Here is a 17,230-nt window from a genome sequence, read left to right on the forward strand (position 1 = left end):
GTAAGGAGCCAATTTTTTAAAATGTAAGGAGTAGAAAGTACAGATATTTGTGTAAAAATGTAAGGAGTAGAAGTAAAAAGTCACCATAAAAATAAGTAGTAAAGTAAAGTAAAAATATCAGAAAAATCTACTTGAATACAGTAACAAAGTATTTGTACTTCGTTACTTCCCATCTCTGGTGGAGAATTAGTGGGAACATTTTTAAACTGACCTCCACAGTTGAAAAATACTGTATCACAACTGTAGCAGCTGAGGATCAAACTTTTAGGTAACTTTCAGGTCATTTTCCTTTATTTAGAAATGCAGCATGGCCATGATGCACTAACATTTTAAATATTTAGGGGGAAGGAATACTTTTACAAACATTACAGTTCAATTATGATCCTTTACATGAATCCTACTGACTGAGCAGAGGAAAATTTGCCAGCAGGCAGGAGTGGGGGCCTAGTGGTTGGGGGCATTGCAGTGCTTGGAATCAAAAGGTTCTGAGTTCAAGCCCCACTCCCACAGCCTGCACTCTGGGTCCCTGAGCAAAATACCCTTAACCCCACACTGCTCTCGGGTGCCCCACAATGGCAGCCCACTGCTCCCCAACGGGATGGTTTACATGCAGAGAGAGTATTTCTTGCTTTGTACTTGTGTAATGACAATACAGTTGAATTCTATTCTAATCTAGAATATATTCTATTCTAAATTTTCCTCCTGTAGTTTGTACTTTAGTTCAACATCAGTAACAAAACAACTTTTCCTTCTTACCGAAAAACAGCTATTGTGTTCCAATTAAAAACATTATATTAAAAGGATTTTTCCATTAATGTCTGTTCAGTTCCATCAAGCAAAAAGACTTGAAACGTTTCAAAGTAAACAACTTCATTAAATCAATTAAGACTAATTTTGTGGAGCACAACAGTATAAATACTCCTCTGCTTCTTACTAACAAGCAAGAGAGCAATTTAAGAACAAACAAATAAATAAGAACGGAGAAAAAATTATTTCCACAACAGGATGATTTAAAGGACTTGTTCTTTGCGTCTTTCACAACATTAGAAGAGCAGTTTGAGCTCATGAATTTGCAAGTTTATCATTCTCATCATCTTCTGTAGTAAAAAAAAACTCACCTGTTCGAGAGCAAAAATGTGCTGGTTGAAATAAAACTGGATCTGCTCATTTGCAATGTTGATGCACAACTGTTCAAATGAGTTCTTCTTGAAGTTTTCAAATCCAAAGATGTCCAGGATTCCCACATTCATGCAGCTTTCCGCAGCACTTCAAAGGAGAAAAGGGGGACAAACAAACTTATTCTTCTGTGTTTGAGGAAGCAGCAAATCCCCCGGCAACCGTAGTAATTGATAAAACTTTAATGATCAAGTTCAACCCATATACAGAGTTGGATCTGGACGGCCTAGTCAGAGAGGATATTTCAGACATTGGGAATTATAAAAGCTCAGTGAGTGGTTTTGCATTAGTCTCACACCTCTGTTTTTTATTAATTATGTGTATAAACAAAACATTTTTTATAGCGTTATAGAAAGAAATAAAATGGTTTTATATGATATTTTACATATGTAGATGCTGCTGCTTCTTAAGTAGTCATTCCCAGTAGGAGGTAAAGGTCACCTTAAAGGGCTGCCCTGTCCAGTTATTAACCGCAATAAGAAATCAGCCCAGATGAGCTGAATTCAGACAGGAACTCCGGCTTTTTCTCATTGCTTAGAGACGACTCTTTGACACTCAACGCTCATTTTTATAAAGGAATTCTTTTGGATCAATGCAGAGCCTCTTTGGTGTCTCTCTGAAGTCTTTTTAATCATCTGAACATTATTTTCTCAGCACGCAACTCTGTATCAAAAATTTATTACAACTTTTTCTGCTCTTCTTTGGCTTGACTTGTGCGTGCCCATTGATATTCTCTTCTGCATGTTTGCATCCACCTCTGCAGACTTCCAGAGGTCATCAGGGCTTTACAGAGGTTCTGTGCAGGTGTTTAAGACAATCAAGGAAGACAGCCTTGAAATCTGCAAAGATCTTCATCATTAGCACCCTCTCTCACCAGATATTCATGTCGGGCTGCAGCAGCGAGTTGATTCGGTTGACAATCCAGCTAAAGAGGCGTCCGTACAAGGCCTTGGACATGGCGTCTCGGACGTCGGCGGCTTTGTCGACGGTGTTGGTGCGGATGATGGTCTCGCCTCTTGTAACCACACACTGAGATGTCAGCGCCTCCTGAAGCTCCTCAGAGCCGATGCTGAGCAGAGACGCAGCTGAGAAAAAATGACAATTCGTTTTAATTCTAGGATTTACCTCTAAAATAAAACCCAAAATGTTATTTAGAAAGAGTGAGGTAGCTTCAGGGGAATTTGATAAAAACAAGAAACAGGTTCTTAATGCTCCTATAAATCCTACAAAGGGTTCATATAAATGCATTTTAAGAAATGTTTACAAAATTTCGCAAAAATTGTTTAAAGGTGAATGCATCGATGACTGCATTTACATATGTGGTATTATTGGTGTATTATTACCTCCAATAATATTCAGACCAATTTTCATAAGTAAAGAATTTTATTTTAGTTACACATAAGGCTGGTCACCCGTTTGCCAAGGGCTATGACAGTCTGCCATCTTAAAAGTTCAAACGCTGGAAAAGGATAGAATAGTACTAATACTAAGAATAACAACACGTTGCTTCCAGCTCATTGTGAATGAGAGGCGGTGGTGAAGGTCATTTGGAGCAGTCAGCTGTTCCCACTGCCACTAAAAGCCAGGTGTTCCCTGGTTTAAACAGGTTTTTCGGCCAGTTGAAAATGGGTTTAAGACGGCAGACTGTCAGGAGCTCAGGGTCAATCTCACCGTTTTCCAAGGCCTCTGAGTTAGGAACGTCACTCTTATCTGTGTGGTTATGAGATGTGATGGCAGTAAATTCAATATTGCCTGTGTTTAGAATGCCTGACAGAATCCTGTATACAGAGTTGACTTCCTGAAAAAAAGAAAAAAACAGTAAAAAAAAAGTCCAGTTATTATTGCACCTTTACAAAATACTTAAATACTTAAAGTATATAAGTTATGAAAAGTACTTCTTCTGTGAAGCCAATATTTCTAAAACACTCTTGAATTGCATCAAACTGCTCCTTGTACAGTTTCCTTGAGAGGATGTCCTGCATCACTTTACACTGCTGGCTGTCAATGTACCTGCAGAGACACATTAGGAGTGGAGCTGTAAGGTGTCAACATGTTTAATTCCCTTCTATACCAATATAAAAGGGTAGTTAAACATATCAGTCTTTATACTGGTGTTGATGATAATAAATGCTAAATTCCAAAACCAAAGTAAAAACAGATACAAGTAAACGTCTGACAATTCGTTTTACTTTCCCCACATTTGACAGTGAAAAATAGAAGTTCATTGGTTCAATATCAAACTAGTTATACAAATCATACAAATATATCTATTGGTCTTTGTGCAGAGAAAAATGCACATATAACCATGTGCTAGATTGAAGGTGTTGGAATAGTACTGGACAGCATATAGGAAGTGGATGGTCTTCAAATCTAAAATTTTATAGAATCTTGAAAAAACACTCAACATAAAACTTTATCACAATAGTTGTTTTAAAGTGGAAAAAGTATTTGCCCCTTTGTTCTCCTTTTGTTTTATTTTCCTAAAAGGCTTGTAGAGGGCAATCTAAATGTTAGATATTTGTAATCAAAGTAAAGACTAGAGATGCACAACAGTTAGAATCTCAACTATCAACCTAATAGCAATGTATACAGTGTTCTTAAGGACTATTAATAGGATATTTTATCTAAGGGACAAGACAGGTAAATTCTACATGTCAATATTATATAAGAAACATTCATTCATTCATTTACAGTATTAGTAGTGAGGTAGTGGTTGGGATCAAAGAGGAAAAAAAGACTCTAGAAACGTGTATTAGTCATAACTGGTATTATCATTACAATATTCATCAATAGCAAAGCAGATTTTTCCCAAGTTTAAAGCCCCTAAAGCTTCTTCAAATAGTGGTTACATTTATTAAGCAACAAAGTTAGAAACCAAACTTATCACTATATGGAAAGATAAACTGCACCATTCTAAAGTAATGTTTAAACTGTCCCCTAATGCCCTGACCTGTAGTGGTCAGGCATCATGAAGGTTCCAGGTTCAAGAAAATGAGAGCCACTACCATACATAGTCTTTGCTGTGGCTCATCAACCAAAACGACTCCAAGAGTGTATTCACTACGAGTCTAAGAGGTCACATAAAAACCCAAAACAACATGTACTGTAACTTTCTGCAGGCTCACTCCCCTCAGTTAACTACAATGTGTTGTTTTGTGAAATACTATCATTTGAAATTCGAAACATGTGATAAAGGAGCAAAAACAGAAGAGATCTGTGAGGGACCTGAACTTCATATAGCAGGAAACATATTTTATTTTAAAGGTAGGTTAAGTAAGAGATTAACTTGTGATCAGATTTATATGCGTTATATCAGGGTAATGCATAAACAGCATAAATCAGCGTATTAAGGTGCAGGACAAACCGGGGAGGCGTCCCGTCTGGCAGCCTGTATGTCTTCAGCTTGGATTGGTGGTAAAGTCCAGCATATATGTAGTAAAATATGTGAAAGTTCTTTTCTCCCCTGAATAGACAACAAACAGCTGTCAGCAGCATAACACAAATTTAAATGTGAAACAAATGAAAGGATTCACTCACGCAGCTTGTTTGATGACCCTTGATTTCTCCAGCAAATATTCAGAGATTTTGGCCCCGATGACCGCTCCAGTTGGCGTGAACTTCATCTCCAGATATTTACCAAAGCGGCTGGAGTTGTCATTTATAGCTGTGCAGGCATTACCGAAGGCTTCGACAAGAGGGTTGACCTGCAAGATTTTCTCCCGGAGAGTCTTGTTGTTTGCCTATGATAGACATCAATTACATGTGATGATTCTCAGTCAGAGGGAAAAGACCGCTTTAAAATATATGAACTTCAGTATTTAAAAAGTTGCCAATGGATAAAATAAACATAAAGGGAGGATACCTTTCCTAAAAAGGTGAGATGTTGAACAATCAAATGAGCGCTTTCTGTTTTTCCTGCTCCACTCTCTCCACTGATGATGATGCACTAATAAACAGGAAATACAAACTCTTACCCAATTACCATATTACCTGTACACATTTTCTTCATTTTTCTAACTCTCAGTACTTAAGAATACAGCCTACTTCTAAAAAAAACCTGCTAATTTTACAGATGAAAAACAGCAAAGTTTAAACTTTACAAAAAACATCCCACAATCAAGTGGAATTTGAGTAAAAAAAAGGTCTACTTTGCTCTCTGTTTACTATTTAGAGTGGAAAGAGAAATTTAACTTAAATCTAGACAAACTACATGAAAGGTAACTATATTTTTGCATGTCATGAAATGTAATAAAAGTATTCTGCATATAAGGCTTCATGAGTTAATGAACAATATTCCTCCAGAGGACCTGGTCTTTGCAGAATGTCACCATTCCTTGGTACGCTGCATCTGCTGTGGCAAAGATGTGTGGAGGGTTGTCAGCTCTTTTTACACCATGGTACAGCTTAGAAAACTGAGAAAGAAAAAAATATATATTTTTAAGAAGGAGCGCATTGTTTTAAATTCACATTTGCAGTCCACTTAAATTCAGATGAGTCTGAATCAATGTGGCTGAGAAATGTAAAGACTTTTGAACTGTTCAGTTTTTACCTATTTAGCCCCAATTCTCCCGTTTACCATTTCCATCCTTATTTAAGTTCGTATACACAAAAAATAATGATGGCAATTTGCTAAAGATATACATATTTATATTTAAAAATATATGAACATTAGCAGCTATTACTGTTTCAGGAATAGCTGTATCCTGAAACAGGATACGAACTATCAGTGTGAGCGTGAATGGGTGAATGACTGAATGTAGTGTAAAGCCCTTTGTCAAGTCGTCTGACTTGAAAAAGCTCTATTTAAGTATAGGCCATTTACCATATTGTTAATAATTTATGTATGAGTGTAATGTCAAGAGAATTACTGAGCCCTGCAAGGGAGATGTAGAAAAAAAAACGTTTTTTTCTTTCAATATCTTGAACATTTTTTAAGATCCTGCAAACTCTGAGATGTTAACATTGGCCTTAACCACTGCAGTAATGGATTGGCCAATAAACACATCCAATCAGTGCTTGGAAAAAGGAACAGGTTTCATAAGTATGGTCAGGCCATCCCTCACAGAGTTTTGTAGAGCATGCAATGGTAATAAATAATGGTAGTAATGCTGGCTCTCAGCAATTCAATTCCATTCAAATAAATTTAGTTCAACTCAACTCAACTACATTTAAAGTCAATTCATTTATATAATAACTCATTAATCCCAAAAGGAAATTCAGTAATCCACGTCATCTGCCAAGCACATGTTCAATGTGTTTATTATTTAAGCCCAAATGCCTCCATTTGGCTTAAGCATCACAGAACATATCCATGTTAACATGACAAAGAATTTTTAGAAATCTGGCAAATATTTTGTAGGATCTTCCTAAAAGACCAGTGTACATTTTTTTTTCTCCATATCCCTTATTGTAGGTCAGTAAAAAAAATAAAAATAAAAAATAAAAAAAATAAATATATATATATATATATATATATATATATATATATTTCTTTTTTTTCTTAAGGTTAGAAATGCTAGGCGATGACTGAAACAGTTATCTCAGACAAAATATAAACAATTAACAGCTACTTTTTTATTCTGAACCTGTCAAAGTTGGTTGACAATGTTCAAGCAGAGAACTATATACATAATTTAATGTATTTTAATTTCTATCTGAGCTGAATTAAGCAATTCTTTTAGTAAATTGTGTAATGGCTAAACACTGTAACAGATATGTGGTAGATGAAAATGTCTATTGGTGGAGACAGTCACGTATGAAACTTGCTCAAAGCAACATTGTGGCTTTGGGAACATGATCATGAATGTTTGTCCACCAACCTGAGGAGAATAGATGCTGAGATTCTGAAAAGGATTGAGAGCGATGAGGATGTCACCAACGTAAGTATACACCTGCAGCTCATCATACCTCCTCTGGAGATGGCTGATTATTATCTCCTTTATAAGCAAAAGCATATATATGTACACACTTTAAAATAAAAAGGATCAGAGATAATGCATGTTGAAATTAACATGTAAAATTTTACCTCATCAAGAAATTCCAGGTTTACCAGATCATCATCAGGGCAGCTTTCTATAATCAAGGTTTTACGAGTATTGATCCGCTTGTGCCTGTTGAAAGTAAAGGACGTGATATTCCTGAAAACCATTGCAGGACATCAATAGTTTGATGCTGAACGTGAGACCAAAGCCCATTTAAGGGTGAAAAGAGCTCTATAAAGCTCTCCCAGGGGACCCTTCTCCCAGTATAACCAGCTTTGATTGCACTTCATCTGTATTTTGACCTATCACTCTCCATGAGTCCCATGAGGGCGGGGGTCAACACACAGCCGGCTGACTCCATGAAAACCTCAGGGGAAACCACAGGTGGTGAGAAGGAAGGAAAAAGAGGTCCTCTGTGTGGGCAGAAACATACGGACGCTGCACTCTACAAGTAATCAAGCTTTTAAATTAAAATCAAAAGATAGAGGTGTCAGAGGATATCAACAGATTCCAGAAAAGAAACATAGAAGCCAACCATGAATCCATCATACTGATGAATCTGTGCAGCCGCAGCCTCACATTATTAATCCCCACACAGTACACTGTTTGTTGCTGTATAACAAGCCAATAAGTGAAACTGCTGGGCGAAGTAGCTGTCTGTTGAATTTATGCCCATATTTTTTTTCTTCTTCTGCAGCAATCTGACAAACAAAGCTGCTACCAATGTAGACAAAGTTACACTGTGATCTCAGCAAGTTATAAGCTCCATCTAGATAAGTAATTTTTTTCTTAAAATAAGTGCATTTGTTCTTGAATTAAGGAGGTAAAAGAGACATTCTGCCAATGGAACAAGACAATTTACACTTAAAATAAGAAAACACAATTACATTGTCTTATTTCAAGTGCATATTATCTAATTATCTTATTTTAAGAGTAAAATTACTCATTCCATTGGCAAACTTTCTCATTTACCTACTCAAATTAAGGGTGAATACACTTAATTAAGGAAATTTTTACTTATTTCTAGATCGTTTTTGCAGTGGCAAAAGGACTTTGAAGAGGGGTAGTATAGTTATAATCTCTATAGCTGTATTTTATTTTTTTTAATTCCAGTTAATATAAATAAGGTCATGGGAGCGATGAAAATGGATAACACAAAAAAATCAATTGTCTTGCTTCAGGCCTGTGTAAATGTCTTGAAATATATTTAACATGATCTGATGTGCAACAGATTTCAAGCAAAGGAAGCCTAGAAAAAATCAGTAGAAGTTATAAACATCAGGAATTTAACTGAAGGAGGAAGATTTGCACTTAAAGAGGAGGCAGAGGAAGAAATGTTGCTATTTATAAAAATGTTTAAGATTCCTCAGCATGAAGTTATAAGATTTAGTTTAGAATTGCTAAGTTAAAAAGTTTAGCAATAATAATGAAGCTGTTGAAGCCTCTAAAATATTAAAAGAAGCACTCAAATGACTATTGCCATTAATCAGATTAAGATTATTCTAATAACCCACAAAAATTCATAATTGCAGTACTCCAAAATATAATGTGGGTCATCCAAACAAGCAGCTCAGTTTTGACTTTTAAAGATCTGTTTATCTCAGCATAGATTAATCATCATAATCTTTATGTTCACAGAACATCCAAAATATGTTTTTTTTTTTTTATGACCTCAAATGTTCTTAGAATGGAAAATTTGTTATTGTTATGCCTGTAAAACTTGTGATTTCTGATAGATTTTTTACTAAAAAGTTATTAAACTTAGCTCATTCTTATTACATTTGTATCTTTGTAGAAAATAAAATCCCATAATTAATAAATGTCATCATATCCTATATGCATTGCATCAAGTCTTCTACCATATGTCTGAGTTCTCTACACAAACACTCAACTTACTTCTTTAAACAAGTTGAGATATAAAAATATGACGAATTAAGAGAAAATGAAGGCTGAAACATTGTTAAAGTACCTCGATAGGCAGCCAGTGAGGATGAGTCACTTAATACACTTGTGAAAAAATAAATGACACCAAAATAAAATAAATAGTAATGACAGGAATCTGTTTGGTACAGATGACCTGTGAATATGCACAATGAAAGCTGTAATTTGTTGAATAACTAAAATACGATTTATTAGAAAAAGCAAGGGAAAAAATAATTCTGGGTCAAAGAGTTACAATACTGCTGGTGAGTTTAACTCTTTTCAAATGCAATTAACATTAAAAGTGTATTTAGTTATTGCGTTAATATAAAGTATTTTCTCTTCGTTTGTCAAACAAACTATTTATTTGGCGGAGAAAACAGAAGTAGGCTGTGAGAACCTTTTTTTTTTCTCCCTACATGCAGAAAAGTATGACCCATCTGTCCCTGAAGAAGGAGCATCTGCATTGGTAAGACTACAGTATTATTACCAATACCAATTGTATTATTAACCTAAGATACAAAATCTGGCAAATCTTCACAATACGAGCCTCAGGACAAAATTATTTTTATCCAGTTTGCCCATAGATAAGCATATATTATAACATATTGTCATAACTAAATTGTGTAAATGCTGAGTAAGTTGTATTCCAGATGTACACAGTCATTTTTCTTTGGCCTTTCTTTTAATCATTACTTGCTATAATCCTGGAAAAAGTCCCAAATATGTGAGAGAAAAGTGAGTAATGCTCTGTAGACAGATATTAGTGAGTTAAGTACAGAAGACAGACCAACACAAGGATTTTGACTTATTATCTACATTGACATTTTGCTCTCCTTCTCCCTGCAGTAAGTCAGCAGGATTTTATAATTCAGCCAAAAAGAAGCATCTTTCTCAAATGTTTATTGGTTTTTCATAACTGAACGCATCCTTGTGACATTCCTGGCTGTTTTTATTTTATTATTCTCCTTGTTTGCTTATCATTAAACTAAATAAATGATCAGAAACAGTCCAATAACTTATTTCCTTTTAATTTCAGAATTTCAATAGTAGTTTGATTACATTTCATAATCCATAAATGATGGAACCATATATTTGACTTTTTACTAGAAATTCCTGAAAAAGAAAGTCCAGCAGTGCACTAGAGTCTGAAATAAAGCATTGCAAATCAGCATGTACTGCATATGTGGGATATAGGATTTAAGGTATTTTACTTTTTCACATAGGTACAGGTTGGTTTGGATTGCCTTTGTTTCCTGTTATGTAAAATTCCCCCAATCGTCTATCTTTGCCTGCTTATTCCATCAGAGTCACAGTGGGGCCTTCTTGTTGTAAGGCAATAGTACTATAAACTGCTCCACCTTGCAGCCCGCTATCAAAATTCATAAGAGTTTTGAGTTTTTAAATTACTCTTATCTCTGTTTAATATTGCAATTTTTTGATGTTCTGAAACTAAAACATCATCAAATTACAAGAAACCATAAGGAGTTTTTTTCCTTGAGAACACTGCAGTATGTGGGTTATGCAACTAAAATAAGACATAAAATACTTCTCTTTTCAATCCTGAACACAATACAGATACCCTAGTAGTATCTATATTCTATTATAGATACCCTGGTACTATCGATATTCTATATTCTATTATAGATACCCAAGTAGCATCTATATTCTATTATGATAAATAATCAATCATAAGAGTGAACATGTTCTAGCTTCAGGTAAGTGAATGTTTCTTCCTTTGTCTTTCTCTTTGTTATAGACTGAATTCATCAGATAAAGCAGTAGCACCAAATACGCTTGGCTTGTGCTCCTTAAATTGTGACTCCTCATCCTTGTGTCCCTTTGGAGGAGGACTTGAGACCTCTAGCGTCTGCCTCTCTCTCGCTTTGAAGTAAATCACACTATTCCACCTACAGCAGCTACTTTTAAGTACCTTACGTCTTTCTTATTCTTATCAGCTTCATTGTTCGACGATCAGTGGCATGGGAGACTAAACCGGGCAAGCCCAGTTCTCGCCCTACAAGCTCCTAATCCCATTATCCACTTTCACTGTGGACAGGAATTCGGGATCAGGCTCAGGCACCAACTCTGCAGGCTCTTGGGAGTAAACAGAGCTGGCAAGGCATCAGGACTCTCAGTCAAGGGCAGCTTCAGCAAACTCTTTTATAATAAAGATTAGGCACCGCCAGAGTCAGTATTCCTCAAGTAAAATGGTCACAGTTAGCTCTGTCATTTACTGCCCTGGGAGTCTCTGAGTGAAGCTTTAACCTCATAAAATCGCCTTTAGTCATATGTGGATCCAGAAACCAGTTACTTTTTTTATAATGCAAAACTGCTGTTGCAGAATCCTGTATTTTCTTGAGTACACTTACAGATTTATTACTCCAATCAGGGGGTTAATTGGGTGGAAAAGACTAATAGGTAAACATATTTTTAACCAAATCAGATTGATCAATTTCAAGGTAGTCCTCACAATCACTGATTTAGTCACACTCCTTAAGCTCATCTTTAATCACAAACAGAAATGTCCATTGCTGGGTCTCATCTTGGTGTGCTTGAACATAACAAGATGTGAGGATGCCCCCTACTGGTCAGACATAATATCAGCAATCAACTCATCCCACATTGAGAGATCATCACCCTAACAGAGACAGTATAATTTGTCACTACTTGGCCGCCATTTACTCTCTAAATACACCTTAGGAAATTACTCTTTTTAAAGACTTACCTGGTTCTGGTTTTGTTACCAACTTCCTGCTGCTCTCGGATAAGATCTGCTAATTGCTGACTGAGGGCCACATCTTTGCCGTGGACTTGTTTGATGAATGGGTGCTCCAATAAGTGGGTCACAGATGGGCGGGCCTCAAAGTCCTTTATCAAACACCTTGTGGAAAGAAAAGCACAGAATCATCAAGAAAATAAATCTGAAAAAGAAAAGAGTTTCTATCAGATCAGCAGATGGTGTGATGTATTTTCTGTTACAGTTAGAACACTGTCCCTTTTTTTTCATATCCACACCTCTCTTCGTTTGCTGCAGATAAAAGTTCTCTCCTCAAAAGTACTGGTAACTGATCACTGGCATTAAAATTAGAATAAGTTCAGCTGCATGTTAAAAATGGCAAATTTGTTAATATTGAGGGGGGGGGATCCCAACACATAATGAAATTGTTTGTTTTTAGGACAAGTAAATAGTTTTTCTTTTCTTCAAAACAATTACCTGAATCATGAAGGTGTAACAGTATCATGGTGCTACTGTCAATAGAATGATTCAGAAACCCGATAAATGTGGCTATTCCCTTTTTTTGTTCTCTGACCCTACAAACCATCTGCTGGTATCAAGGGATTCCTTAAATAATTAGCTCAATAGCCACTCTCTGAACTGCATGTTTGTCCATAATAATTAGCTGCAGTAAGTAGCCTAAAGCCATCGTGATCTTATCCAGTAAATCCTTCTGTCACAAAAAAACAAACAAAAAAACACATCAAATACCTCGTTCACTGCTGACCAGTTAAAAATCATTGCAAACATTGAGATTCTAAAATCAATAAAGTAGCTGATCCGAGCTGGACAAATGATTGGATCAATTTCAACAAGTGGGAGGACACCAGGAACACTCAAACAAATATTTCACAAATCACAAATTTTTTTAGCAAGTTCATGTTCAGCTTTGTTTAATTCAAGGATGAACTTTTAGTGATAGGCATAAATGAATAAAGTTTTTGCAGATATATCAAATTAGGCAAAAAGAAGCGTTACACATCTGGTTAATATAAATAAGGTTGGAGTGCTGATGCTCTGACAGAGGAGTAACAGTGCTGCTCAAACAAGATCAGAAATTAACAAGTATTCCTGAAGCTGACAAAGATTTTTGTTACTTAAAGTAACTTGGCATTAAAAGTATCACCATCAGTTTTTGCTAATTATATATATATATATATATATATATATATATATATATATATATATATATATATATATATATATATATATATATATATATCAAGCCTTTAAACAATTTCAAATAAAAATGATAAAAAAATATATATATATTTGCATGTATACCCTTTTAGAAGACACCCATTGATTGTGTTTGACTGTTCAGGCCGCAACGACGTAAGAAAAAAACAAAAAAACACCAACCTACTTCCTTTCACCTAATGGCAGCAGAAATTTGGTTTCTTTTATCAGGTTGTTCAGCTCTGAAAGCTAATTCCATGAATTCATTAGCGTTAGGGCATTAAGCAGAGGTTGTTGCTATTAGCCAGGCTGTGCTGCCAGGATGTGGAGCGAAGACCAGTTTGTCAACTGAGTCAGTTTTTGGCTGCCCAAGTGGTGATGGATTTATTATCCCTCCTCCCGTTCCCTCTGAGCACTCATACACAGACACACACAGGCCACACACATTTACACACAGGCCTACAAAGGTAGCAAAAAGGCTTTACAAACAGCCTGCTTAGCTTGATAACATTGTCCCGCCTCTCTGCATTCAACTTTTGTGGGCTTTTGTAAGGAGATTAATGTTGATACAATATCACACAATTACAAACCTGCAAGTAAAGAGTATCCAATTAACCTCACTGTGACTGCACCACCAAATATATAAACTAAATGGTTACTATGTGCTGCAGAAAGGGGTAAGGGTGACTGGACCACAATGACCAATCAATAACTGAGAGACACAGGAAAGCCAACAGGCCCTTAAGGCAGATGGTCTGCTGTTTTCTTCAGTTGCTCTTTGTTCCATAGGAACATAAATGTTAGACAAAAAAACATGCCTACAAAAAGTCAACAAATTGAATTTTATTTTCTCATTACAGCCCAGGCGAACAGTGTTCTCTGAGTCATATACGGTTGTATATTTCAGGGAGCCACTACGAACCAACCCTGACATTATTAGCTTTACACACTGCCGCAAATGATAAGTTATCTTGACCTCAGATTAAACAGATAACTCAGGTGAATTCCTATTTTAGTCTGTGGCAGATTAATGCAGATGAAAGTCAACAAAGGCAAAAACAAGAGGGTGGATATAATCTGACAATAAAATACCTGAATTTAGTCCTTCTGTGTTATCATATGCATTAATGTGAGCTCCAAAAGAATAATATTGCTCAGTAAAGTTTTGCAGTTAAGGACAGAACAAAGAGGAAGTACAAACTGTATTTTATGTTTAAGTACAGTGTATTCCCTAACAATAAATGTTTTTCTACACTTTTAATTTTTTTGCTCTCAGCAGAGGTTCCCAGGCTTTGATCTCTCCAGAAACAAGCCAGAGGCTTTCCAGGACCAGCAGAGAAATATAGTCCTGATATAGATTAAAGCCCCATTTACACTACCCTCTGAAAACTGATCCGTGCCAAGTTCAGACCATGTTTGGATCAGTTAACCGTGCCGAGCTTGGTTCCTTATGACTGTTTACACACCACACTAGCACGGCTCCTTGCCTCCTAGTGACTATCTACAGTACTACTGGTTATAATTGTGATATTTCGTTGTTTGCGGAGAGTCAGGTGCAGAAGGCAGCCTTTGGTGAATTTACTTGACAGAGTCGGCTTTTGGGAAGTGGATACGACAAACGATAGTCTAATCAGGGCTTAGAGACGCAGGAAAGATCAACGGATGTTGAGTTTCAGACTCATCAGAAGCAGAATCATCACTGGAAATTGTGTTGCACGGTAGGGACGCTGGTATTTTTATGAATGTCTAATATTTCATGATTACGGAGGCTGACTGTAAGGAGACGGTGCGATCTGCTCATGCACTCTTTGTTATCTGAAAACTGAACCAGAACTGAACTGCACCGAGCCCAACTGATGAACTAGTACCTGGAACACATTCCAAGAGAAGCATATAGCAGGCATCCACTGGATCTGAAAACCACACAGCTCCTCATAAAGCTGAGGTTTGACACTCAGTCTACTTTCAAAACCCTGGCATAGGCCTTCTCGGGGAGACTAAGAAGTGTGATCCCACAATAGCTGGAACACAACCTCCAGTCCAGTCTGCCAGTCCAGGGGCACTGTTTCGTAATGCCACACAATGTAAAAGAGGCGTGTCAAGCATGACTTCCAGAGACCTGAGATTGTCAGGGAAGATTTCCTCCCCCTCCAGAAGTTTTGCCATATTGACCACTTTCTGACCCCCTTAGTGACTTCAGTCTGAGTCTGAGGTCCTAAATTCTGCCTCCACTGGGAAAAGGAAATGATTGAAGTATATCTTCCATCTTCTACTAATACTGTAACTAGTGTTAGCAAAGTACTGCCTCTCCCTCTGTAGAGGTACCATATGGTTTACCAGAATCCCCCTGAGTCTGGCTGATTCTTTCTCCATGGTCTCACTTAACCCTCCAATGCCTGGTTTTTGGCCTTAGAGCGTTCCAGGCAAATCCAAACTTGGCTTCACAGTGCTTTTTATCTGCTTCAGGAGTCCTGCGGGCCAACCATACTCACTAGGACTTGTTCTTCAGTTTGACTGAATTCTTTATTTGTGGTTTCCATCGCAGGTCCTGGAGTTGTTGCCATGACAGGCAGCCAAATTCACAATAGAGGCACAGAACATGATCTACTTAGATCCTATTTCTCCAGCCTACCATTGAATCTGAGAGGAGTGTTCCTGGAGGTGGAAGTTGAATACGTGTCTGAGCAAGGACTCAACCAGACCTCGAATGTCTTGGTGCCAAGAGCATCCATGGACATTCCTATACCTAAACATGTTCATTATAAAGAATTCGAGACTTGAACAGAAGTGAAACAATACTCAGATTCAGAGCCAGTGGTCCCTTCCTCCCAAGCCTACAGCTCTAAGTGTAAATCTTGTTTAATAGCGCTGAAATCCCCCAGTAGGCTGATGATGTCCCTGAGAGGGAGGCTGTCCAGCATCCCTACCAGGGACACTAAAAAGCCCAAGTACTCTGTGTGGCGGTGCTTAGCCTAGAGGCTGAGGAAATAGTCAGAGCCCTCTCCCCTTTCTGAGGAAGCAGCAACCTTCTCATCCCCCAGGGCAAACCCCTAGACAACACAGCTAAGCTGTGAATAACAAGCAAACTCCCACCAGCCATCACTTCTACCCGTGGGCCCCTCCAGATTAAAGGAAAGTCCAACATCTCTGAAGGAACTGGGTAAAAGAGTCCAAGGTGTGTGTAGAGGTGAGCTCAACTACTTCTAGCCAAAATCATTTAAACTTCCGTAACGGTTTGGGCTTCTGCACCCCAGAGAGTTGATAATGTTTATTTTCTTTCAAAATTATTTTAGCAGTATAACTCTTTTGATTTCACATTTACTGGTGATAATCCAAATAAAATCTTACATTTTGTATGATGTATGTTTTCTTCCTCCTGTAACAGCTTCCACATTGATGAGTGCTAGTGTTGGTGCACAGGGAAACAGATAATCATTGGATTCTGTTGAACAACTAATTTCTTGGTTCACTCTTTATAAAGATAATTAATATCTTTTATGCTGAAGATAAAAAAAAGTAAGAAGGGAACTAAAATATTCCCCTAAATGTTTTTAATGCTTTATTTTAATATCTGTTGTGATTGGAATGACTGTATAAATGGTTTGAGTAATGATTTTGTTGGATTTAGCAAAAACATACTGTATTTACAAGTCTGAGGTTTAGCAGTTTCCCCCTGAGCTGCTGACATCTATAAAATTTTTAATAAAAAAAAATCCGGCTTTAAAACATTTCATAAAGACTTAATTTAAAAAACAAACCATTCCATACATTAACAGGAACAATGTTCATCAAATTTCATCACTGCCATCATGTGGTAGATGTTGCTTCCTCCTGTTTGGTGTTTTGCATTTGAAGAACTATACTACTTGACTGATAGCTTCAGACACGAAACATCCTGTATTATTGATTTTTACAAAATGAAAAAAAACAAAATATTTTTGTTCCATAAATTAAATTGAATTTCAGCTAAATGTAGAGCTCTCTGATATCCTACACAGTCTAATCCAAATTTGAATGGAACGCAACATATTGTTTCTTTGATCGCACTTTGTTGCATTAAACACATTCTTGGTTTTATAAGATAAGAAAAAGCACAAAAATTAGTATTATACTTAAACAAATTATTAAAGTTCACAAAGCTGTTTAAACTTTTAAACAGAAATAAACCTTTGAATTACTTTTATAGCCATAGACC

The 17,230-nt window shown here is 36.7% G+C and overlaps 1 protein-coding gene across 3 annotated transcripts in view; it reads right to left on the reverse strand.

Annotated features, from left to right (window-relative positions):
- Nucleotides 1–17,230, reverse strand: part of myo3b (myosin IIIB) — a 91,480-nt gene that overhangs the window by 47,125 nt on the left and 27,125 nt on the right. For all 3 annotated transcript variants that reach the window (XM_015388669.1, XM_015388672.1, XM_015388670.1), the window contains exons 9-19: nt 11,806–11,961; nt 7,202–7,286; nt 6,996–7,112; nt 5,484–5,588; nt 5,039–5,122; nt 4,714–4,916; nt 4,541–4,639; nt 3,072–3,186; nt 2,848–2,974; nt 2,051–2,261; nt 1,119–1,266 (exon numbers count right to left, since the gene is read on the reverse strand). In XM_015388669.1, the coding sequence (XP_015244155.1) occupies nt 1,119–1,266; nt 2,051–2,261; nt 2,848–2,974; nt 3,072–3,186; nt 4,541–4,639; nt 4,714–4,916; nt 5,039–5,122; nt 5,484–5,588; nt 6,996–7,112; nt 7,202–7,286; nt 11,806–11,961 (1,450 nt within the window). The remainder of the gene's footprint in view (nt 1–1,118; nt 1,267–2,050; nt 2,262–2,847; nt 2,975–3,071; nt 3,187–4,540; nt 4,640–4,713; nt 4,917–5,038; nt 5,123–5,483; nt 5,589–6,995; nt 7,113–7,201; nt 7,287–11,805; nt 11,962–17,230) is intronic.

This window comes from Cyprinodon variegatus, unplaced genomic scaffold, assembly GCF_000732505.1.
Source record: "Cyprinodon variegatus isolate N-32 unplaced genomic scaffold, C_variegatus-1.0 Scaffold432, whole genome shotgun sequence".
In the NCBI taxonomy this organism is placed as follows: Eukaryota; Metazoa; Chordata; class Actinopteri; order Cyprinodontiformes; family Cyprinodontidae; genus Cyprinodon; species Cyprinodon variegatus.